The following is a 25,835-nucleotide window of genomic DNA, read 5'->3' on the forward strand; positions in this document are numbered from 1 at the left end:
GTGGTGTTGAAGTCTTCAGTTATAATAGTGGGTTTATCTATTTTTTCTTGGCAGTTCAAACAGTTTTTGCCTTGTATTTGGATGCTCTGTTGTTAAGTGCATACACAGTAAGTATTGTTATGTCTTCTGGAGAACTGATCCCTTTAACATTATGTAGTACCCTCTCTTTATCCCTGATAAATTTCCTTGTTCTGAAATCTGCTTTGCCTGAAATGAATATAGCTTCTCCAGCTTTCTTTTGATTAGTGTTAGCATGGCATAGCTTTCTCCACCCCTTTACTTTACTTTTAAGTGTCTTTTTTTTTTAACTTTTAAACCTGTGTCTTTATATTTAAAGTGGATTTCTTGTAGACAACATATAGTTGGGCCTTGTTTTTTTTATCCATTGACAATTTCCGTCTTTTAATTGGTGTAGATCATTTACACCAGGTTTGTACTTGTTTTCTATTTGCTCCACTTGACATTCATACTTAATTTTGAATTTGTAATTTTGTATTCTTTGTCTTAAAGGGAATCTCTTCCGATCCCTCAAAACCTGGAGCCACCCCTGCCTGGCATGTATTAAGTAGCAATAGAAAAGCTGCATGTCAGTCCTGGTGGGACAGAAGGGATGCAGGGATTCGAGGATGCAACTCTACAGTACATGGATGCACCGGGTCTTTGCTTGGTGGATTCAAATGTCCCAGACAGGGACAAACTCTTCAGCCAATGAAAGTGTTCCTACAGTCCAATTCTGACAGCAAGGGGCGGGACACCCTCCTGCCTTTCCGCTGCGCTCAGGGTAGGCGTGGCTTATGTGTACTCCTGTTTATTTCTTGGCCGCCTTAGGCCAGCGCTGTGTTGCCATGACGACCGTGGCTGGGTCGCAGCAAATTTTGTTGGAAACTCTCGCTGCAGGTTGAGGACCGTGTATCTGTTTGCAGTGACTCAGTTTCCCAGAAATAAATTGGAACAGTAGGGATAGCAGGGTTCTGTAGCCTTTTTCCGTCCGAATTCCTCGGCAGGCGCTCGGATGCCTGACGGGCTGCGTGGCCCGGGAGCCCGTACTCTGACCTCTGCGCGTACCCCTTGGCCAGCTCCGGGGCGGGGAAGGGGCTCCGCAAATCCGCAGAAAATCCTCCGGCGAGCCAGGAGCCCGCGGGCCGCAAGCTCTGCTTCTCCCGTGGGGTGTTCATTTTGCATCTTTGCGTTTATTTGCTGCCACTCTAACTTAAAGGGGCGGGGGGGGGGCTTTGTCTGAAGGAGGGTCTCGGCTTGCTGATCAGCGCAACGTTCTGTCAGTAACAGAGCTTCTGTCTTCTTTGCAGTGCCATGGGGAGCAAGAAGAAGGAAACTGCCCTGCAGGTAAGCCTCAAAGAGGAGCTTCCTTCCAGCACTTGACTGGGGTTGGGGGGCGAGGAGGATGGTGTGGGGCGGGAAGTGGAGTATAAAAATGACATTGTTTGCCAGTAGTATGTGACAGACAGCGTTCTCAAACTTGGAAGATTGTACCCTTCCATCTTAAAGGGAAAAAAACCCCTTATCTCGGACCTCTAGTGATGACAAATTTTTTGTGCACTTAAATATAAACACACGTAAACTCGGGTGTAAGCTGTTTATGCTTATAGTGCTTATGCAACCATAAAACTCAAACATGAATTAACGTAAAACTAAAAAAAGAAAAACAAGAAAATACGAATCAGTATAATTCGATGTTGACATCTTTTTTTGTTGAAGTATAATTGTGGCTTGCTGAGAGAATATGGTATCAGTTCTTTTGAGTTTGGCCATGTGTCTGCAACTATGCCCTCTCTGCAGACCGAGTTCTCCCACCACTACTCTCCAAAATCATTCGCTTATTCAAGAAATATGTGTTGATATTTTCTGTGCTACACTTTCATTATAGAGTGCCTTACTTCATTTGTGCCTGTGATAAGTGACTCCGTAAGCCAGGGTCTGCTCTTTTATTCCCTGGTCCTGGACAGTAAGTGGTGGTTGATTCTAAAGTGATGCAGGCATGGGTCCTGGCAGCAGAAGGGAGGGCTTTATCATAAGATCATCTGGATGAGGTATAATATGGATACCTTTGAAAGCAAACTTTAAAATGTGTCAGTCAGTTCAGTCCATCAGGGTACGTGCTCAGGCTCTAGGCACTTCTTGGAGAGTAGAGCGGCAGTGGTCTGGAGGCATCTGATTTCTCCTTTATTGTTCTCTGGGGCACCAGCACTTTACATGTGAATTTCAAAAGCCTAGTGATTTTTAAAAGGGAGAAAGCAGTGTCAGGCTGAGGATAGTGTGCAGGGGGCGGGGTGCGGTGGGGGGGAAGGGAAGATCTTCGGACTGGAAGTCGAAGACTTGATGTAGTTCTTACCTCTTCCTTAGCCAACTCTGGGACTTTGGATAAATCACGTAACCTCTCTGGGCTATAGCTTGCTCATCTGTGGAATGAAGATGTTGGGTGAATTATCCCTAAGGGCCTTCCAGCATTGATATTCTAGTACTCTAGAGTTATAAAACTTTTCCTCTGTCTGTAAATCTATTCTAAGCACCTTGTCCTACCACTTATTGCTTTGAATGACTTCCTCAACCTCTCTGAGCCTCCATGTTCTTTATGTAAACAGGACGGATAATACATAACCAGCAGAGTTGTTATGATGTCCTTTAGACATTTCCAGGCTGGTCTGAATGCTGTCTGTTGTGGCTCTAAGATTTTTGCCCCATACGACTGTCTTTTCTTGTGTCTATACCTTATATCCCCTTTGAGAGTAATAACATTTTTCACCCATTTTTTTCCCACGCGTATTCCCCAGAGCTCTGAGTTCATTGCGGTCCTCAAAGGAAGTGCTTGCATTTGCTGAGGTCGGGGTGGGGTGGCTATGCACCGAGGCATCTGTGTACGCGTTGCCTGTCTACCAGGTCAACTGCTTGAAAGCAGTGCTCTAGGGTCTGCCAACCCAGGAACCCTGTCCTCTCTCTGGGTAAGACTATTTAGGGTTCCTTCTGTGACTGAGACAGGAATTGCAGGATATCAAGAGACAGTGTGGTCAAAAGGTGCCACAGATTCGCCATTCATTCTCTACCTCATGTAGGACTTCTTGAGGTCCAGATATTTCCCGTACCTCTCTGTTCCTGCGCTGCTCCTAGGAGTGAGATTCTTCAACTGTCCAGAGTCCTGGCCCTGGTGTGGCCAGTCCATGATGGGGGTGCACCACAGAGAGTTGCCACTGACTGACAGCTGAGTCTCTGAAAGTGACTGTTATGAGAGAGAGGGTGAGGACTCCTGAATTCTATCATTTTCCTCAGGACTATAGTTGTGGGCTCAGGATGACACCAGTCCGACTCTCTTACTGCATGTAAGGCATCATGAAGACTTTTCTGTTTTTTCTTTCTTTTTTTTTCATAGAAACAAAAAATGTATGGAAGCATGAATTATTTAGAAAGATGGATCTTTAATAGAGGATTTGCAGATGTTACATGTTTCCAGCCCTTTTAAAGGGACAAACACCTTAGCATACCTGTGTTAACAATAAGTGGTAATTGTCATGGTCTTTTAATTTATATATTTTCAAAGCAGCCCTCCACAAAAACTTATTAATTACAAAGGGAAAGAGAATAATTTCACAGTGCAGAAGCCTGACAGATCACCTTAATCAAGTAATCAAAGTGAGCATCATCAGTAAGGGGGCAGATCAACAGTGTGTGTCACCTGATAGGATGCAATGAGAGAACATTCTTCTGATTCTGACACTCCAACCAATCCAACCAGTTCCAGCTAATCCAACCAGTTCTGACCAATCCCAACCAGTTCTAACCAATCCAACTAATTCCAGCCAATCCAACCAGTTCCAACTAATCCAACCAGTTCTAACCAATCCAACAAATTCCAACCAATCCAACTAGTGTCAACTAATCCCAGTCAGTTCCAACCAATCCAACCAGTTCCAACTAATCCCAATCAGTTCCAACTAATCCAACTATTTCCAACTAATCCAATCAGTTCTAACCAATTCAACCATTCCAACCAATCCAAAGATGTACAGCCTGCTTCTAATCAAGAGGAAACACCAAGCACACCCAAACTGAAGGGCATTCTACAAAATAACCCTCTTGTAGTCTTCACAAGTATCAAGGTCATGAAAATAAAGAACAGCTGAAGAACTGTTACAGACTAAGACAGACTAAAGAGACTTGACAAATAAATCCAGCACATGAATCTGTTTAGATCCTTTGCATTCAGGACATTATTGGGATGATTGGTAAAACTTGAATGGGGTCTGGGGGTTAGATAGTAATAATATATCAGTGTTTATTTCTTGACTTTGATGATTGTACTGTGGTTATGTTGAATAATGTGTTCGGGGATAACGGGAAATCAGGTTAGTAATTTACTTTCAAATAGTTCAAGAAAAAGTTATTTACACTGTACTTGCAAATTTTCTGTAAGTTTGAAATTGTTTCCAAATAAAAACATTATACAAAAATGTACACTATTAATAATGTACTATTTATAATATGTATTTCTTTGATTCTCATTTCTGATATAAACCAAAATACTTTGTAGATAGATAAGAGAAAAACGTGAAGAAATGGCAACAAATGCAACTGTTAATTACTTACGATGTAGATGTTGGGATATATTTAACAAAAGATGTGCAAAACGTACACACCAAAAACTATGAAACGTTGCTGTGAAAAATTAAGGACTATTTAATAAATGTTAAGAAATATTATGTTCATGTACTGGAAGACTCAGTCTCGTTAAGATTTCAGTTTTATCGCAAATCTATCCATAGATTCAATGCAATCCCAATTAAAATAATTGCAGAAATTGACAAGCTGGTTCTGAAATGTATATGAAAATGTAAAGGAGCTAGAATAGCCAAAACAATCTTGAAAAAGAAAAACACATATGGAAGGCTTACACGGCCTGATTCCAAGACTTATCATAAAGCTACAGTAATCAAACTAGTATAGTACTGGCATAAGAATAAATAGGTCAATAAAACAGAATAGAGTCCAAAATAAACCTATACTTATGCAATCAATTGGTTTTCAACAAAGATACCAAAGCAATTTAATAGGGAAATAAATTTCTTTCAGCAGCTTTTGCAGAAACAACTATACCTACACATGAAAAAAAAAATTAACCCCAATCCTTCCCTCACAACATAGACAAAAATTAATTTCAAATGGCTCACAGGCTTAAATGTGAAAGCCTAAATTATAAAGCTTCCAGAAGAAAATAGGAGAGAATCTTTATGACTTTGAGGAAAGGTTTCCTAAGAAGGACATAGTAGCCTTAACCATAAAACTAAAATTGGATCAATTTGACTTCATCAATATTAAAAACTTCTGCTCAACAAAAACTGTTAAGGAAATTAATAGGCAAACCTCAAACTTGGAGAGAAATTTTTTATAATACATATTTCTGACAAGAACTTGTCCCCCACCAAAAGTATATATAATCTTATAATATACTTTAAATTGGTCAACAATCCAATTTAAGAAAATGGACAGATCAATGCACACTTCTCAAAGAAGATACACAAATGACTGATAAGCGCATTAAATAGTGCTCAATACCATTAGTCATCAGGGAAATGAAATGAAAGCCACATTGAGATACCACTACATCACCATTAGCGTGGCTAAAAAGCCTGACAGCACCAAATTTTGGTGAGAATGTGGAGCAACCAGATCTCTTACACTTTGCTGATAGAAATTTAAAATGGTTCAAGCACTTTAGGAAAAGCACTGGCAGTTTCTTATTAAACTGAATATATACTTACCCTATGTCCCAGCAATTTAATCCCTAGGTATTTACCTACTGAAGACAAGTGAGAACATGAACACAAAAAGATTTAACAAGAACGTTCCTAAGTCTTTATTCATAAGAGCCCAAACTCTCTATCAAGCAGACTGTGATGTTGTCATACAATGGAACATGCTCAGGAATAAAAATGAACAAACGACTGACACACAGCTACACAGATGAACCCCCAAAATATGCTGAGCAAAAGAGGCCAGTACAAAATAAGACATGCTGTACTATTTCACTTATATGAAGTTCTAGAATAGGCAAAATGAACTTATTATGACGGAAAGCAGATGAGTATTTCCCTGGGATGAGGAGTGCGGGGTGACCGGGAGGAGAAAAGAGGGAACTTTTCTGGGAGATGGAATGTTCTGAATTGTGATAGGAGTGTGGTTACCTGGATGTGTGCATTTGTCAAAACTCATTGATTCGTAGCAATTTAGTTCTGTGTATCTCACTATACATAATTTATAGCTCGATAAAATGTATAAAAAGACAAAAAAAAATGAGTACCTCTCTGTACATAGATACAGATAAATGTCAAAATTTAATGTTGAGTAAAAACACAAATTGGAAAAGGATATCTTCAGTATGATACTATTTATGCATATTTAGGGACACGAAACAATTTTATATAGTGTTTTTGGACAAGTAACAAGTTAAAAAAAATTTTTAATGAGATTTTCTTAGGATAGAGGTTATTCTTGGGGGTGGAGGCAGGAGGAGAGAGAAAAGAGAAGAGAGGATTGGGGAAAGATGACAGCTTGAGCTATATTTGTAAGTATTTCACTGAGAGAGAGAGCAAGAGGGAGAGAGAACAATAGGTAGATATCTGGAGCAAATGAATACATAAAATTTTCTCCCCATCGGTACCCTCAGTAATACAGCGCTTGTTTCTCTTTGATGCTAGGTCAACATCAGTACCCAGGAACTTTGGGAGGAAATGCTCAGTTCCAAAGGACTAACTGGTAATTTAAGATAATTTTTTAGACCCATCCTTTTCAAAATTGCTAAATGACATATTGAACCACGAAGAGAAAACTGCAAAGAGCATCATTTTCCGATAACCTCGAGTTTCATAAATAAAGAACCAGGTAGTTTCTTTGTGTTTATATACATATCTGCCTGGAACATCTGTGAGTTCGGTTCAGGAAACTAGTCAGTACTGCCGGATAGCAGGGTTCCCTTGTTTTAGATTATGGTTAGTCATACTCGGGGCTTGTTTGGTGTTAAGCAACGGAAACCTCTTCTAATTACCTGAGGCACAAACGTGGACGGTATTGAAAGGAATACGGGATCTCTCAGAACTCAAGTGCTGGAAGGAGAGCCAGGCAACCCAAGCAAGTGGAACCAGGGGCTGCACAGTCATTAGGAAGCAGCAAAGCCACTGTCACTGGGCCTCCTCATCCCTGTCCTCCTTGTATCAATTATCTATTGCTGAGCAACAATTTACCCCCAAACGTAGTGCCTTATAATGCTAAACATTTATTATCCCACGGTTTCTGACCGTGGGGTTGCTTAGCTGGGTGCCTTCGACTTGGAGTCTCTCACAAGGCTGCAGCTAAGGAGTCACACAGAAAATGTCAAGGCTCAACTGAGTCAGATTTACTTCCAAGCTCAGTCATTTGGCTTTGGCAGATCTTAGAAGGTCACTTCCAAGCCCATTCCTGTGGCCATTGGCAGGACCTAGGTCCTTGCTAGCTGTTTACCAGAGACATCAGTTTCTTGCCGTCAGTTTCTCCATAAGGCTACTCACAACATGGTAGCTTCTTTCTTCCCCCAAAGCAGGGCTCAGGGAGGGAGGAAAAGAGAGAGAGAGAGATGTGAAAGTCACAGCCTTTTTGTAACCTAATCTCAAAAGTAACATCCCATTGTTTTTGCGCTGTTCTGTTCGCCCTGTTCTATGCATTAGAAGCGCTGGGTGAGCCTGCACTCAGAGGCAGAAGATTACACAAAGGCTTGAATCCCGGGAGGCAGGGCTCACTGGCGGCGTCTTAGAGGCTGCCCAGCACAGCTGCTCCCCAACTCTTCCTTTCTCTGCTTCTTTTCCTCTAGAGATCTCTGGGCTCCATTTCTGTGTCTGCTCAGTTCTCTCTATAAATACATCTGCTCGGTCAGCTGGTATCTGCTCTCATCTCTCTCCATCGCCGCCCCTGCACCCATGACTTCAGCACTCAAGCCCCCCTCCCCCATCCCTCCAGTCCCTTCACCCACTGTCCCCTGAGGTTTGTCCTCGGCTCCAACCTGTTTCCCAAACATGCCACAAGTTTCCCCACTTCTTCACTTGTATCCACGTTGTTCCTACTACCTGAAATATCATGACCCCCCTACAACCTGTAGAAACCTTTCTCATTCCCAGGCAGTTCTAAAGCAGCCTCCTTGCATGAAATCTTTCCTGAACCTCTGTGTGGTCACTTCCGCCTGGCGTCTCTAGGGCATTTGGGGTGGGACTCGGTCTCAACCCCCAGCACACACCCAACCTGGTGTGGCCCCTGTGAAGGTAGGCATTCCATGCTTTCCTCCAAACTCTAGCACAGGGCCATTGTCTTTTTCATTTCCATCAGGAGCAGACGTGTCCAGGGCCGGGCCGAGTGGGTTCTTAATAAATGCGGTTGCATTGATCCGGGATGTGGGTGTGAGTCCGGCCACACTCTACTACTTGAGGGATTACAAGGCTTTGTTGATGGTGCCAGGTCTTAACCATGCTGTCCATGTGCTTGTGTGCAACCGGAACATGGCTCCAGGGCAAACCAGCCATGACTTCTGTTTCTTTAACAACAGCAAGAAAGCCACCAGCTCCTCATTTTTGGAGGATTTGCCACGTTCCAGGCACCCTCATCTATTGAGTGTGGACTTTGTCGAGTCCTGCTCGAAGCACAACACGAGAGAACTGTGTGGACCTAAGGCAGCAGGGGCTCGTCTGCCCCTCCTCATCAAGCAGTCGCCAGGAACTCAGGCTCTTCCCTCTTTCTAGAACCAGCAGAGATTGGCTTCCAAGGTCAGCCATCTTGGAGCTCTGGTCTTCTGCTGGCTCACTTCCACCTGCCTTCAAACATGCGAAAGTCTATTCAGATTTACACACACACACCCCTCCCTTTTCATTTTCTCTGCCATTCCTTTCCTTCCTTCTCTTTCTGCTTCCTGCCTTTCAGAGTCAATCTCTTCATAACTTCCTCTCCCGCCCTCAGCCACCTCTCTCCCACAACCGTGGGAAGTGTGCCTTCGTCCCCACCACTCCTCGTAGAGGCAGGGAGTGCAAGAGGAGATGGGAAGCTGGTGCAAATGAGTAGGCTGATCTAGCAATGCAAACCCTGCATAGAGATTGGCAGCTAATTGAGTCCCAATTTTTTCCTGCCAGGGCTTGAACCTGGTCTCCTTGGTGGGCCTGGATACAGGGTCTTCTAATTCTTCAAGGATTTTTTTCCTGGAGTCACCCAAATGCCTTTCTCTCCCATTCCTGTGGTCTACTGAAATCTCCAGATCCCTCAACTGTGAAGCTGTTGTCCTCAAAGGAGCCTCAAAGAAGTTTTGTCCTTCACCTGGATGTTGAGGAGGACCAGATCCTTCTCTCTTGCCCCTGCTGGTGTCTGGCTGACTTTGGGGCTATTTGTCCTAGACTCTCTGGTTGGTACTGGAAATGCAACGTGTCTGGAATCTAGTTCACTTTCCTCCCTCCCCAGATGCTCTCTCCCTGCCTCCACCCAGTTCTTTCTCTCTGCCGGGCTCAAAGGTGGTCCTTCTCACACCCACAGGACTGCCACTCCCAGTCTTTCCACTACATTTTCAAAGTCTCAGAGATTCCTTCGTTTCTCCCCTCCCTCAACACAGCCACCCCTGTGTCTGGCTTCCTCGCCCCTCTTAAACCCAGCCTGGCTCTCACTTTCTCTGCAAAACTATGTTGCTTGGCTGAACTAACCCATACTCTTGAATTCATGCATCTTCTTTCCCGGAGTCATTGAAAGAGCACGGGCTGTGGCATCAGACAAACCTCAGTCCAAAACTCAGGTCTGCTGCTTGAGAATTTTTATTTATTTATTTTTTTTACCTTGGGTTGGTTATTTCATTCCTCATTTCTATGGTAGGAAAATGATACCTATCTTGCTGGATTTTTTGAGAGAAAAGCAAAGTGCAGATGCCCTCTCGTAGCTCAGTAAATATTAACTCTCTCTCCTTTCTAAAACTTACTGTGAACCCTTGTTGCCTAGTAAATCAGGATGGAACTCCTCAAACCCACATTCCCCACTTCTCCAGTGATCTCTGCCACCACTGATCAACCCAACCGCAGCGGCTCCTGGACTCCCCCACCATGCTTCCCACCATGGCCTCCCTCTCTGCCGGTCCAAGCCTGGCATTTCCACGATGCCCAATGCAGGTCGCCTCTCCACTGCAAAGCCTGCTCCCCTGAGGCCTACAGTACAGCGTTAAGACAGTGCTGCCAGAGTCTATGCTAATTTTAATAATGATAATTTAGGGAATTCCCTGGTGGTACGGTGGTTAGGACTCTGATCTTTCACTGCTGAGGACCCGGGTTCAATCTCTGATCGGGGAACTAAGATCCCGCAAGCCGTGTGGCATGGCCAAAGGAAAAAAAAAAAGATAATTTATATCATGGTTTATTAACAGTTCTCATATGACGTGAAAATTTTGAAATGTGAATCTTCAAAAAGTAAAATCGCAAATTGCATGCTATTAAAACTGGCAGGGCTGATAGTTTATAAGCAGTGTCCACACTCTCTCCCCATGAGCATGCCCTCTAACTGCAGAACAGAGACACCCCCTGTGTGGATCAGGCATGAGCTCTGAGTGCTGAGGTCTTTAGGAAGACATCCTTCCTTCAAATGTGACCACTGGTCCATCACCATCTAGCACTTACTTGCTGCGTCCGACTGGGCTGGGCAGGTCTGGTGCGTATCTGGTGCACATGTGTTGGCTTCGCTGCTTAGCTTCTTACAGGCCTCAGGGTTTAGTGCAATCAGACAAGAGGGTCCCTCACACCCAGTCCCACCACACTCCAGAGACTGGGACCAAAGCAGAAGGCACCCCAGTTTCCACCTAGGTCTCTCTCAGGTTCACTTTCCAGGAGAATAATGTTGATTTGATAAAGTAAAGTTTTAAAGATAAAACTCTCCTTTACCCAAAGCAAGTGGCTTCCAATGCATCAGGAGGAAAGGTTAATGCTATGATTATTATCAAAGTAGCTAAGAGTTGATTGCATGCTGATAGGTCACCTACAGCGACCTCTTCCTTTTAGAAGAGATAGTTTCAGTCCATTTCAAATACTTACTGAGGGCTTCTCTGTGCTAGGCCTGACCCTGAATGTAGCTGAAAATTCCTTAAGGCAAAGGATTCATGTTAAGTAAGCGATTTTCCACCGTAGTCACTTCATTGTGTTTAGAATTCGGAACACTGAGTTCATGAGGGAAAGCTGTGTTTCCACACTTGCTCATACTCTGCTGGGATAATAAATCCCTTTAACCATGAAATAAATATCCCTGCAAACGGATGTCCATCGGAGGGGGTTGGAATGTGCAGGTATCAATTTTGCCTGACACGCTGGGCGCTGGTGCCCGCTGAGCGCTCCTGCTTCTTGGTCCCACGCAGTCGTCGACGTCTACCAAGGCTGGTGCGGCCCCTGCAAGCCCGTGGTGAGCCTCTTCCAGAAGATGAGGATCGAGGTCGGCCTGGACCTTCTGCATTTTGCATTAGTAAGGTCCTCTCTCAGCACAATGTCACATAACTTGTAAAAAACTTAAAAATTTAAAAACAGGAACAGGAAGTTTGAGGGGCCTTTTTCAGATCATCGACAAGGCATCCGTTGTGGATTTTTTGCTGATACCAGTTTCTCTAGAGAGGAAGCCTCCTCCCCACCCAGCCTCGCGACAGTCCCTGTGGGCTCAGCTGCCCCTGATGCTGGAGCCGGGAAGGCGTGCGGCCACTTTAAGGCTAACACTCCCTCTTGGCTCGTGGACACTGTGAACCCTGAAGTTTCACTTCCAGAGCACAGGGTTTAAGATTTCTATCCTTGCTCCTTAAAGGGGAACTTTCAGCAAACGTTTACTCAGGTCAGTGTACGGAAATGGGAATCACTTCCAGAGAAGCGTGCAAGAGACACTGGATGCGCTGCATGGGTTGAGGCTCAGAGACGGTGAACACAGGCGAGACTCTCCCTGACGTTAACTCTCGAGAAGCTGGCCTTCCAGGGCCTGCACTCCTCCCGTGGGAGTGGGTTGTGAGGCTTCTGTGGCGTGAGTGGAGGAGAGGTCTGGGTGGGGAGCTTTATCAGAGCCGGAGGTGAGCTCAGGACCCTCCTCCGTTGTTGCCACTCGGGGCAGATGAGGGATGTTAGTGGTGGAGCTCCCTTGATCCGGAGCAGGACAAACTGTCACATCCTCCTTATTTTATTCCTCAGAAAACTACACTGGCAACACTCTTACCGGTATGTTGACAGTTGTTACGATTCTGATGAAAAGGCATTAGAAGGAGAAGCATGAGAGAGAGCAAGCCAGGGCTCCACCTGGGGAGGGCAGTCACTGTGTGTGTGTATGTTATGTGTAATGTACGTGTGTGGTGTGTGTGTGTATGTGGTGTGTGGTATGTGGGAGGGTGTGATGTGTGTATATTATGCGTAATGTATGTGCGTGCATGTGTAGCAGTATGTGTGTGCTGGTAGTATGTGTGTGTGGTGTGTGTGTGTGTGTGTGTGTGTGGTGTGTGCATGTGACATGGATGTGTATGTGCTCTGTATGGGGGGTGTGGTGTGTGTGTGTCCCGTGCGGTTCTCCCGCCATCCTGTCCCTGCACCCGGCCTGCTGACAGCCTGTTTCCTTTAGGCAGAGGCAGACTGTCTTGATGTCCTCGAAAAATACAGAGGGAGGTGCGAGCCGACCTTTCTGTTTTATGCAGTAAGTACATTTTCAGTCCAGAACTGTCCCACGGCTGCACATCACGAGGGTTCAGATGGACGCCTGTCACCAAGAGGCCGCACCGCTCCCAGCGAGTGAATGCTGTTTCCTCCCTGGCTCTATTGTTTTGGCCGAGGACAGATGCCCTTAATCTGGGCAGTCATTCTGGGCTTGGGGCCTTCCTGAGGGCAGTACCCGGGACAGAGCAGGACCCACTCAGAGGCCTGTGCTCTTTCTGGTTCGTGAACCTCTTATTTATTTATTTGTTTGTTTTTGGCTGTGTTGGGTCTTCGTTGCTGCGCACAGGCTTTCTCTAGTTGCAGCGAGCGGGGGCTACTCTTCATTGCAGTGCGTGGGCTTCTCACTGCAGTGGCTTCTCTTGTTGTGGAGCACGGGCTCTAGGTACTCGGGCTTCAGTAGTTGTGGCACGTGGGCTCAGTAGTTGTGGCTCGCAGGCTCTAGAGCACAGGCTCGGTAGTTGTGGTGCACAGGCTTAGTTGCTCCGCGGCATGTGGGATCTTCCTGGGACTAGGGATCGAACCTGTGTCCCCTGCATTGGCAAGTGGATTCTTAACCATTGAGCCACCAGGGAAGTCCCTAGTGAACCTCTTGACTGAGGTCTCACTCTCAGTGCAGAGTCTGGAGACATCTGCAGAGGGGACTTCTCAGCAAACATGAAAGCTCCTTTGTGGGGTAGACAAGCTTTGTATTCACTTTCGTTTCATTGTAAAATGTGAAGATATGTTGATACAAAGTCAGAAATGAGATGGGTGATTGATGACGGCCAGTGGTTCAGCGTTTGAAAGGTCATCTGGCTGCCTTCAGCTGTGACATCCACGCGGTGCTCCAGGCCCCTGAGGGCCCGCTGTCTCACACCTGGCTTCCTGGGTTTAGGTCACCTGCCGGGGCCTGAAGACAGTGGATTGATGTTCTCCTCCCGACCCAGTCCAGCCCCTCATAGCACAGTCAGGGAAACTGGGGTCTGCCCACCGGGGCCAGAGTTGTTTAGTTTGGAAAACTTTGGGCTCCTGCCCTCGGCACTGCAAGTATTACAAGTTGGAAGCTTATGGTGAAACATTATTTGAGCTTCGGCTTGCTTTCAGGAGGGAGACTGAAGTTTTATGAAGAAACCTGGTGGGGGAGGGAGCAGGGGTGGGAAGCACTGAGATGAAAGTGCCCTCCGCCAAACTGGCGTCAGAGCTCAGCTGTAGAAATGGGATCATTACCGCAGTGGTTTGCCTGCTTGAGCCCGGAGGGTGCGGGATTAAAGCATAAATCATCACTGGCCGTGTGGGAACATGCGGCAACTCATCACAGTCACACAGCGGTGGTCCTCTGAGGGTGGGATGGAAACAGAAGGAGAACCCAGTGCACGTGAACTTCCATGAGTGACGACGGGCAGGGAGACTTCTGAAAAAGCGAAGGCGGTAAACTCGGGTTCACCGGGAACACCACCTCCACTGTGAGGTCTTCCCTGACCACCCCAGATGGAGCTGGGGGATCAATTCTTGCCCCAAATCCCAAGTACCCCATGAAAGCAATGTTCTTATTCTATTGTAACTGTTTCTCTGACACGACCACCTCTCTCCCCACTCGACACCCCACTCACTGAGGGTGGCAGCTATGTCTTTTCATGTTTAGTGTTTCTGTTCTCTGCCTCTGTCTTGGTGTTGGCATAGTAAGTGCTCAGTTGATACTTGTTGGGTGAAGGAGCCAAGGAGAGGCCACACTTAGTCACTCACAACCCAGTGTGCCTCTGGTCCTCCCCCACCTGACTCCCCGCTGTCCTGAAGCAAGTTTTGAAGGGAGGGGCGTGGGGTAGGGGGCAGAGAAGTGGATGGAGGCTGTGGGCCTGGGGTCCACAGACCTTGACCTTGGGCCCGCTCCTAAACAAAGCTCTTGGACCCTCATGTCTCTTGAAAGAGGTTGCCCATCGTGTGGTTGCCCATCGTGTGGTTGCCCATCGTGTGGTTGCCCATCGTGTGGTTGCCCATCGTGTGGCCTGGGCAGGATATCTGTGCTGTATTCTAGGGAGGGGAGCTGGTGGCACTGGTTAGAGGAGCAAACGCCCCGCTGCTGCAGAAAACCATCCGAGAGCAGCTGCAGGCTGAAAAGAGGGTGCTGGCCGAAGGCAGAGAACGGAGAGTGGTAAGCGGCCAGCTCACAAGTGTCTCCCAGGCCAGGCCAGCAGGTCCCTCCCCTGCCCGGCCAATGTCTTCACTGTCCCTGGAAAGCTGCATTAAATGCCCACGCTGGCTGGGGGCCTCTGAGGGCTCAGGGGAGGGTGCAAGTCCCACTAGGAAATCTTCTTTGAAGTCGTCCCCTTCATCCAGAACACTTTAACGTCTTTTATCCATTTCCCTTTCATCCCCACTGCATCTCTTAACAGGGTTTCTGGAACCCTGACAACGAATTCGGAAATGGACATGAAGTTCCGAATCCGGTAGTGGGTACAAGGAGTCAGCCTCAGGGGGAAATCTCTCCTGGTGACCTGCCCTCCCTTCTCATTCCCGAGTTTGACTTGTGATCCCAGAGGGTTCATTTCTTTAACTAGAAGGGGGTCATTACCTTGAGAAACAGGATCAGCACTGCTTGTGATTTTGGTAAATTACTTCCAGGACAACATGGACCGTGAGTTTTTCACAAAAAATTGGCAGCCTTTGAAAACTGACACACCTTGGGTAGAAAGAAGTATTTCCTGGTGCCCTGAGCAGCTGCCAAATGAGCCTTAACATTATTCCATGTTCACTGTTCAAGTTTATGCATTCAGTTCCAAAGAGCAAAGCCCTGTTTTCATAGAATGGATTGGAATCAGATCCTATTTGTTCCCCAGAAAACTGGCAATTTTTCCCCAAGAAAGAAAATCACAGACGCTTGTACCTACTCCACAGATAAATGATCTCTCTCTCTGTACTACCTGCACAGTGTAGCCAGTTGCTTACTATTTACTTGCATTTCAGTTCTTACTTTGTCTTCTTGACAACTCTCTATTTCATCTTTCTTTTTCCTTAGTTTCTACTTGATGCTCGTGGAAACAGGCAGACTCTAAACCTTAAGATCAGCGTGGATGTCCTTGTCTTCAGTCGCTCTCCCTCCCCCGCTCCCTACCACCCAACTACTCAAAAGGTTCTTGAAAAGTTTCCAAAGCTGATAATCTTGACCCTCTTCTTCTGCTCTGCATTTAGGACCTTTACCTATTCGGCTTCTGCTGGTTTTTGAAGGTCTTTGTGGAGTTTTAATTAGCTAACTACTTGCTGTCCATGACCAATTTGTACTAGATTAAAGATGAGGCTCTTTCTGACAAAGATGAATGCTTTTCCCACGAAAAGGAAGATGGTGACGATGAGGATGCGGGTGAGTACAGAACCAACAAGCATGGCAAGAAGGCAGAGCAGACTTGGATTTGATGTGTGTGTTTTTTTTTTAAATTTATTTATTTTATTTATTTATTTTTGGCTGTGTTGGGTCTTTGTTGCTGGGCGTGGGCTTTCTCTAGTTGCAGCGAGTCGGGGCTACTCTTCGTTGCGGTGCACGGGCTTCTCATTGCGGTGGCTTCTCTTGTTGTGGAGCACGGGCTCTAGGCACGCGGGCTTCAGTAGTTGTGGCACGTGGGCTCAGTAGCTGTGGCTCGCGGGCTCTAGAGGACAGAATTAGTTGCTCTGCGGCATGTGGGATATTCCCCGACCAGGGCTCGAACCCGTGTCCCCTTCATTGGCAGGCGGATTCTTAACCACTGCACCACCAAGGAAGCCCTGATGTGTGTTTTTTATTTTTTAATTTTTTTTGGCCTCACTGCACATCATGTGGGACCTCAGTTCCCCTGCCATGGATCGAACCCGCGCCCCCTCCACTGGAAGCACGGAGTCTTAACCACTGGACCACCAGGGAAGTCCCTGATGTGTCTTTAAAAAATATATGAGTAATCAGTTTATTGAGCGATCTGAACTCTGGGAAGATAACCCATAAAATGTTTTGTCTCCAATCACCTGACTTCAAACATACTGTGTTAAGTGTCCCTCCTGCCCTTTAATGGCATCTTGGGCACCTTTCAGAGCTTTCTGATCATGTTCAGTTATAACAACTGTGAGTTTCATGGCAATTTCTGGGCATCAGGAAAGGCTCCCTTAGTAAAATGGAGGGAGTGACGCTAATAAGATAAAGTAATGATGCTGGTGTTCCCTTAGTCCTTATTTGAGCTAAAGAGTTTGAGCTTCTTTCACCTTTTTTCTGAAGTGTCAGAAAGTCAGCTGTACTGAACCCCTTCCCTCCCCACAGCCCTGCACCCACTTCCCCTTATGCCCGAAATATTAACTCATGGATTTTACACTCTTGAGCATTGCTGTTCTTCCTGAACCTTTAATATGAGAAGAATACCTTGACCTGACAGTGGGAAGAGAAGCCAGAGGTTAGAGAGGCTGTTGCTGGCAAGGTGGCTCCCGATGGTCCCTGAGACACCAGGGGAAACCAGGATGCAGCTCAAGAACCGAGCTGGAGAGAGAAGGAAGTTCTGGTTCTCCCTGAAATAGAAAAGCTGCTTATTCATGTGTGGATGACGAGGACTTTCTGAGTTGGATCCTAACAAGGGAAGAGGCACAGTTTAGGAGAGCAAGAAACTTCAAGTGTGAAAAGGAAATCAGCGACTTGGCTTCTGCAGGAAACGTTTGTTGTCTCCTTTTGGGATTACCTCTTTATTCCCTTCCCCATTATTTCCTCCCAAATCAGGTCTCTCCACCTAGAAAACTACCCAAAGCCTACCCTTGCCCTTAGCCTTCCTCTCCCCCGAGCCTAGCTTCCTGAACATGGTCCACACTCCTTGGGCCACCCTCTCCTCCACCCCTGCCCCCTTGCCGCTCCCCAAGGCTCCAGTGACCTTCTTGGTGCCAAATCCAGAGGGCAGTTTCCAGTCATAGCCTATGGCATCCTTCTGTGGGCTTGGCTGATGTCCCCAATGTCTTCCTACTCAAAGCCCTCTTCTCGTCTGGTGTCTGAGATGTCGAGACCTTTCTCGTTTTCCTTCTTGTTTTCTCTGGCCTCTCCGCCACCTCCCCTTCCTTGGCTTCTTTTTTTTTTGCTCCCTTTTCAGGCTGGAGTTCTCAGGGCCCCAGCCCTGGTCTCTTCTCTTCTCACCCTATACCTCTAGGCGGTCTCCTTAATCGGTCAATTTATAAGGGGATTTATTGTAAGAGTCCCTTGAAGTCCAAGTGTTCACAGGATGTTAGAAATAGTGCTCACGGAATAATGAATAGATTGGCTTGCTTAAAATGATTCACACCTTTGCAGCCCACATTTTTTAGATTTTTCAAAGTAGGAGGCCCTCCTCAGATGCAGATACTGTCATGTTACAGCACAACTGATATAAAAGTTGAAAAGAGAAAATAGGCCGTGGGGGGATATAGAGTCTGTGGAGAGTGTAGGTAGCTCACCAAAGCCAAGTCCATACAAACGGAAGTCTGGCAGGGATGGGTTTGTGCCCAGACACGGGGCTCCCCACGGCGTCTGCGGGCCTGAGCGGTGGGCGGCGGCCACGGGGCACCTTCCTCGTCGCCACAGCTGCTTGGACCTATGGACACAGCCCACCAGTAGACTGGCCAGTGATCTACGACTGGTGCCTGGGCTCCAAACAATGAGCTGGCCGATTCTCAGGAGAGTGTGAACAGAGACAGAGGAGACGGAAGGCGCAGTTTGGTAGAACGTGCTGGCCCTGAACAGTCATGCCGACTCGGGGCCTGGGGCAGCCACTACTGACCAGATGCCGGGAAAGGCAAAAAGGCACACCGAGAGGAGAACACGGTCGGCAGCAGTTAGAGGTCAAGAATCACGACAGGGTGACAGGAAGGGACAAGGGCCGACTCTTTCGGTTGTTTCTGGTTTTTGCTCCTGAGCTGTCTTTGACCTCCTCCCCCATCTCCCATGCCCTCCTCCCTCCCCACGCCCTCCCTCCCAGGTTCATGTCCCTTGCATGTCTCTGTCCCTTGCAGCCAGGCTGAGGTTGGGGTCTGGAGCCAGACCCCTGCATCCACTAGAATCTAGGTCTGCACAAGCACAGCCAAGAGGCCAGGGGAGGGAAGCCGGGGGCTGTGGGCGGGGCTGCACGTCCCTGCGGAGGGTCTCCCGAGAGCCCAGCGTCTGACAGCACCATCGCCGGCTTGTTGCAGTGTCATCAGAGAAGGCCTGCACCTTGGCAGTCATTAAACCAGATGCGGTGGTCCATGGGAAGACGGATGAGATTATCATGAAGGTAAGAGAGACAACGCTTACCTTACAGACTATCCTCATGTCTTCTCTGGTGGAAAAACCGGGGTGGAGCATTGTGTAGCAGTGTCCTAGGGGGAAAGAGGGCTTCTAAGGAGTTTTAATTAAAATTCCATTTAAGTAACTTACAATTTTTTAAATTGAATTGGAGGACGAGGGTCTCCACTGCTTTTAATGTTGCCTTTTCCATCATCTTTTACTCTCAACACATTGAAATGTGAATTTGGGCTTGCTTTACCCTTTTAGAGTATATATATATATATATCTCCTACAGATCCAGGAAGCTGGGTTTGACATTTTAACAAATGAAGAGAGAACCATGACAGAAGCAGAAATGCGACTTTTCTACCAACACAGAGCTGGAGAGGTCAGCTTCTCTGCTTCCACTTATCCAAAACACTCTCATTTCTTTCTCCTTCTCCAACATTGTGTTTATAGATTGCTGTTAGTTTGGGAGAAAATAGAGTATTATGAAGAACAAGAATATGAACAGCAAGTGAGCCACGAACTTGCTCTCCGAATAATAATTACGGGCTGTATCAGGGAGACTTTCTTTGGTAGCAAGGATGAGAGTCTGACTCCAACTTAAGGGATGAAATAAGGAATTTATCGGAGGGATACTCCACGACTCCCAGAACTGAAGAGAGTTGAAGGACTTGCATAAGAAGGTGTGGGGAGAAGAAGAACCAAGGCAGGGGTAGGGCTCTCAGGAGCAAAACCTCACGGACGGTCACTTCGGGTGCTGCTGTTGGGGGACTCAGATCCAACCACTTTCCATCTGCTTCTGCTTGTGACTCACCCACTTGGGAGGGAGGGTGTGGGTGAGCGAGCCTGGGCTCCACCTCTCCGGCGAGGGGGTGTGTATGTGGAGGGGTGGATAGGCATTGCGGTTGTCAGCTGGACTAGGACCAAGTGAAATGGGGAAGGGTTTCTCCCCAAAGGAAGCCTGAGTACTGCTACTTGAAGAAGGGGGAAGGGTTGCACAAAGTCTCAGCCGCATCCCCTGGTTATCCAGCACCCACATGATTTCCATATTTGTGGTCTGCTAAATGCTCCCACCTAACTTATTATCTCATGTTCAACCCCAAGTGAGTCAACTCGAAGCCTCGTCTTCCTACCTTTAACTTATATCTGGGTGTGGTTAGGCCCCCCACCTCCCGGGGGCCCTCCACGGGCCTGCAGGCTGGTGGCAAGGCCGCTCACTGACCCTCTCCCATCCTGTGGGTGGGATGGGCCCACCGGCCCGCTGCAGGCCCTGGGGCCCCTGCCCTGGCTCACTGTCTTCCCTCCCCGTGCTAGGAGGCATTTGAGCAGCTGGTACATCACATGTGCAGTGGACCGAGCCGCCTCATGATCCTCACCAGGACTGAGGGCACCGAGGATGTGGTCACCGCCTGGCAAACCCTCATGGGACCCTGTGACCCCGATGTGGCAAGGAGGGAGCAGCCTGACAGGTGACGTCACCCGCTGTGGTCCTTGCATGCATCTCAAAACCTGCATCCAAGGAAGCTGAGAGCCCTGCTTGAGGTTCAGCCCAGAACCATGGGTAACACAGAAGGCTCCCCGATGGCCATGAAGCTCCCTCTGTGTCATACATTAGGGGAGTCCCTGACCTCCCTGTTGTGTATTTGAGGAGACCTTGACATCCTCTCCCTCTGATCCAGCCCCCAGCTCTTCACTGGGCGCCTCCTTGCTGCCTCTTTCCCTCTTCTGAAGGCTGCAGCTGGGTCCTCACTGTTCTCTCTGCAGCCAAAGGGTCCCGTCGCGTGGTCCCAGAGCCACCTGCAACTCTCACCCAGGAAATACAGATTCCAGGGCCCCACACAGGTCTACCAAGTCAGAGGCTCTGGGTGAGGCCTAGGACTGTGCCGTGTAGACTCACCTCCTCAACCCCCATCCCCTACTCCCTGCCCAAGGTGTCCTGAGGCCCCCTAGAGTCTGAGCACTCGGCTCTGAGCACAGCACTTGGCTGCTCCCTGGCCCTGTGTGAATATTCAGCCCGGCGCCACCAATGCCAAACCCACTGTGTCTTGCCTTTGAAGCGGAGAGAGGCCTCACCAACAGGAAAGAAATTAGCAAGAGACTAAGTAACTACAGTTTTTACTGTGACATAACAGTTGTAGGGGGCCAGGAACATTCATATATGAGGCAGCCCGGGTTCAGATCTTCAGTTTTCTGAGCCTCAGTTCCCTCATCTATAAAAGGGAGATATGAGCACCTGTCGTGGGAAGCTGTACAGTGTTGTGGTTCAGAGCACCGACCTTAGAATCTCTCTTCTTCCTCTTTCTAACTGTGTGACCCTGGGTCATCCATGCTTTAATCCCTCTGCCTTAATTTCCTCATCTGGAAAATGGGAACTATAATAGGATAGGACCTGCCTCAGATTAAGAGAGAAAGAGAAAGAGAGAAAGAGAAGTTAGAACATTGTTTGACATACGGGAAGTCCTAGCAATATTAGTATTATCTTAGGGGACCTTGGGGGATTAACTATGCCAACCTGTACCAAGCCCTCGGCAGGGTGCTAGCCTAGCCCCCGTAGTAACAGCAATAAAATAGCAGCTCCTGGGCTCACACCATAACTCATGCATATTTAAACTGGGGATCATGACAGAGTCTCCCTCACAGGGTTGCCGCACAAATGAAATGAGATCAGGTATGTTAAGCACTGGCAACGTGCCCAGAACACCGCGCCTACTATCATCCTTGCTGCTGTTCCTGGCGTTTCCAGCAGAGAAAGCCATGTCACAGAAATGCCAGCTGCTGATTGGTAGCTGGTGGCCATGTTGCCAGAGAGCAAAACATTTCTTTTCAAATGAGACGATCGTTTCTTGTACGTTTTGCATGCTCCCAGTCTCCGGGCTCAGTATGGCACAGAAATGCCCTTTAATGCGGTCCACGGAAGCCGGGACTCGGAAGATGCCCGCCGGGAAATGGCACTGCTCTTCCCCAGTTTTAAGTTTTCAGACCAGGTTCCGGAAGCCCCTCTGGGTAAGTCATCCAGGCAGATCTGGTCTGTATTAAATCTGCAGCGGGGATGGGGGGCGGGTACTGCCAGTAACTATGTGGTAACCAAGTCCTCCCTGTAATAAGGGCCTGCTGGGGAAACAGGGCCCATTACATAACTTTAGCGGCAGTCCTGCTCTATTGTGTTTTCAGAGTAACAGTTTTGCTTTTTCATTACATTTTTGGCTGCATTTTTACTTTGAAGCCAAACTCTCGTTACAAAGTTACTTTGCATTCTCCTGTGGAAAGCACCCGGAAAATGTAACTAACTTTCTGGAAGCCCACTTCCAGGGCAGAGGCCAGATGTCATTCCCTCACTTCCTCTGTGCTCCACGTGCCCCATCAAGCCCTTGGTGGGGTCGCCGAGAAGCAGAGGGTTTCACAGAAGGGCCCTCTGCCCATCGCTGCGGTGGCTCTCATATCCCTCAGACCCCACACTTCGGGAAAAGCGTGCTGGGTCATCCCCACCTCCAAATCTGGGTGAGAAACCCACGGGGCTCAGAGTGCACGTGACTCACCCCACTCCACGAGTGGCAGAACCAGACCCGGCCCGTGCTGCTCCTGCCGCCGTGTTGCACGTCTCTGGGTTGAGCCTGAAGTGAGGTGGAAGGGGCCAGGGGGTGAACATCCTGGGAAAAGCAAAGGATGTGAGGGGGGGCATTCTTGGGAGAAGGCTGCCTGCAGATCTGAAACGGTAATAACCTCCGTGTGCCTAAATGTTTGGGTTTTAACCAGTCGGTTTACCAAAATGTTTGAAATGTTCGTCACGGTCTCTTCAAGATTTGAATCCAACCAAGCAAGAATAGGTGGTTTGGGGGTGAGGAGAGGAAGGGCGGGAGCTGACCCCTGCTGGCCCTCATTTAATCCTGGTGCTGCCTGCTGCCAACTGAGGGACAAGCTGGGAGTGTGATGGAGTTTAGGGAGCTGAGAAATCCTGGGAAGTTGGCTCTGTGTGGACCAGAGACCCAAGTCTGAACATCCAGGTGCGTGTGGTGGTTCTCCAAAGCCATCCTCCGTGGGAAGAACTCTCACTCTGGTGTGGGTGGCACTGCGAGGAGCTTTCCTCTGGGAGCCTGCCCTCAGGGAGAGCCCACGACGTGCTTCCTTATGTGTCCAGGGTCATGTGACATCTTCATCCTTTTGGGGGGGGGGGGTGACTGGAAACAAGTAGGTATGACTCTGGGAAAGGAGGAGAGCGACCTGGTTGGGCACCGCTCATCTGGGCCATCGGGGAGAGTGTTGGGAGATCGTGAGCCTGACTTTTTGGCCTCAGGTGATAATGAGCAAAGGGAACAAGTCCAGAAGGGTCTGAGCCTAGACCACACCTGGGAGTAAGTGCACAGCTTCCTGCGGGGATGACCTTGAAGCAGCCTCGTTGGGGTGTGGTGCTGTGCCCCTTTGTCTGACGTGTATGTTGTGCCTTCTCAGTTGTCAGGAGCAGAGTGTGCTTTCCACGTACCCAGCACTTCTTCTGGGCCCTGGAGACAGAATCCTGGGTTTGAATCCTGGCTCCACTATCTACTAGCTGAATAGCCTCGGGAAAGTTACTTCCCTTTTTGGACCTCAGTTTCCTCATTTGTGAAATGGAGATAATGAGAGGCCCATTATAGCCCCATAATAATCCTCTTCCTCAGAGGGCTCTTGTGAAGATGAAAGGAGACGAAGCACGTGAAGCTCTTAGCCTGGGGCCTGACACACAGCAAGTGCTCAACCCATGTCACTTCCTCTCCTAATTTTTTCCGAGTCCCTAACACACATATTAGGACCTCTCTTTGCGGCTCCGTCCACCCTGACCCCTAACTTCACCGTCTGTGATGCACTTAGATTTTCCCCTTTCCGCTGTTCCTTTGTGGACAGTTTGGGGACAGGGCTGCTGTGAGAAGTCCTACAGCATGCCTGTTGTCCCACAGGCCTCGAGGCCGAAGGAGAGGGCCCCGGTGAGGTGCCGTGCTCCCCCGAGGACGTGGACGAGGCGTCCCGCGACCAGGGTGAGGCCGTGAGATGACGCGTCAGTGCACCCATATCTGCTGCACGTAAGGAAACCTCCAGAACCGAAACTTCCTCTTTTGAGCACCAATCCTTTTTTGGTTTAGTTATCGTTCATGAATAAAAATAATAGTATCCACTTTCCTGCCTTATTAAACAGTACGAATATGGAACATGTACTTTTTTTTGGCCATCTCTGGGATTTTAGAAAATAAATGGACATCAGTCATTGAACTCTGCTATGATAGTGTCATCTCAGGGGATACTGAGTTACAGAGGACAGTGTCTCCCAGTAATAAATCTACGTTATGGATGAAACAATCTTAGAGCTTAACTTGGTAACAATGGACTTGAAAATAGTGCAACAAGATTGAATGTGACACTTCAGGGCTTACTGACATGGGGGCAAATATAAATCAGCTTTAAATCTTCATGCTGCCCACCCAGGCCACAAGGGTAGTCCTGGAATATGCCAGATTCATCTCCAGATTCATGCTCTGAATCAGGGCATGTTCAGAAAGCAATGCTTGGGGGTTACATTTGGAACCAGGGTTCATCTAATTTTCTTGATGCCCCCTTCCCCCATTTCTTTGGTTTCTGATTTTGGCTAAAGCCTAATTTTAAAACCTGAGCGCTCCTAGTGGTGGCGCCAGCTTTCACTATTGCCTGGTTTAGCTGTCCCTCCATGGGACACAGGAGGTTTTCAGTAACTAGCATTACCCCTGTTAATAGTAACATGCCAGCTACTCTCTTACCGGTTTGCTCTTTGGTTTATTTGTAAATTCACTGAGCCCAGGCATACTCTTTCCTCTCTGACTGAGGAAAAGGCTGTGTTCTTCTACACCACGAGGCAAATGGCAGAGATTTCCTTCTCATCTGCTGGTTTTCTACAGGGGGCTTCATGCTTATGACTTGAAGAAGCTCTTTAAATGGGCAGTTAGCTCCCAGAAGACTGTCCTTTACGGATGCACTACTCTTTCCTCCAGCCTGTAGCACGAGGCCCTCCGTGCTGGCACCGGGGACAGGATGAGTCAGGCTGCAGAAGGTGGGGACACGGGGTGGCCTGTGACAGCGGGTGGGTGGCTGCACTTCCCAGGGCCTCGTGTCACCTCTAGATGGAAGCATGCCTGCCCACTGTGCTCAGTGCACCAGCACAGGCCTCTGTGAGAAACACCCAGGGGAGCCCTCCCTGACAGAATCCGTCAGGAAAGTTGAATCTGCTGTTCCAGGTCCCCAGGCACATAGCCCACCGTGGGGCTGTGCTCTTCCCTTTGTGAGTGGCCTCGAGAGGGGGACTCGGCTGGCCTGTGTTCACCTCAGAGCTGGCAACAGCGCCCGACGCCTGGTCTTCCACACCACAGGTGCTGTGTGGCTCTGAATGAGCTGCTCGGGGTGCACCCAGCTGACAGCTATCTCGTCTCCCCGGAAGCTGGGAGGCCAAACTCCCATCACTGGAGAGATGAGAGGTGATAAATGGAGTGAGCAAGGCCTCTGAAAGCAGGGGACAGAGAAGAGCAGGGGGGGAACTGGCCCGTGTGTGCTGGTGTCTGTGATGAACTTTCAGCCTCCCCGGGAAGCGGCTGGGAGTGGCAGGGCCGGGACGGGGAAAGCAGGAGGGGCGCTAGGTGATAGGGCTGGGGTGGGAGGTGTGACGGCACGCTCCTTCCTTCTATTGCACGGTAGGGCGCTTCTCTTCTCAGAGTCCAGAAGGTTCCTGGCGGAAGGAATAGGGCGAGGGCAGAGGGGGAGGAAGAGAAGTGCTGTGTGGCTCTGAATGAGCTGCTCGGGGTGCACCCAGCTGGCAGCCATCTGGAGGAAGGCTGAAATGTCTGCTCACTGTCTGAGGACCGAACTCCTTGGCAGAGACCCTGGGCCTGCAGGATGGGCGCCACTTTAGG

General features: G+C 48.3%; 1 protein-coding gene across 4 annotated transcripts; it reads left to right on the plus strand.

The window, feature by feature from the left end:
- Positions 1-827: 827 nt before the first annotated feature.
- Positions 828-24,118, plus strand: NME9 (NME/NM23 family member 9). 4 transcript variants are annotated; one of them, XM_059920244.1, is made up of 12 exons: positions 828-897; positions 1,308-1,344; positions 6,705-6,762; positions 11,396-11,499; positions 12,625-12,696; positions 14,728-14,844; positions 15,975-16,050; positions 18,852-18,934; positions 19,223-19,315; positions 20,248-20,402; positions 21,800-21,936; positions 23,862-24,118. In XM_059920244.1, exons 2-12 carry the CDS (start codon positions 1,312-1,314, stop codon positions 23,954-23,956), a joined length of 1,023 nt encoding a protein of 340 aa, XP_059776227.1. In that variant the 5' UTR covers positions 828-897; positions 1,308-1,311; the 3' UTR covers positions 23,957-24,118. The 4 variants fall into 4 exon arrangements, with proteins under 4 accessions (XP_059776227.1, XP_059776224.1, XP_059776226.1 ...); XM_059920241.1 differs by lacking the exon at positions 14,728-14,844; XM_059920243.1 differs by lacking the exons at positions 14,728-14,844; positions 23,862-24,118 and adding an exon at positions 23,380-23,835.
- The last annotated feature ends 1,717 nt before the right edge of the window (positions 24,119-25,835 follow it).

This window comes from Balaenoptera ricei, chromosome 4, assembly GCF_028023285.1.
Source record: "Balaenoptera ricei isolate mBalRic1 chromosome 4, mBalRic1.hap2, whole genome shotgun sequence".
NCBI lineage: Eukaryota > Metazoa > Chordata > Mammalia > Artiodactyla > Balaenopteridae > Balaenoptera > Balaenoptera ricei.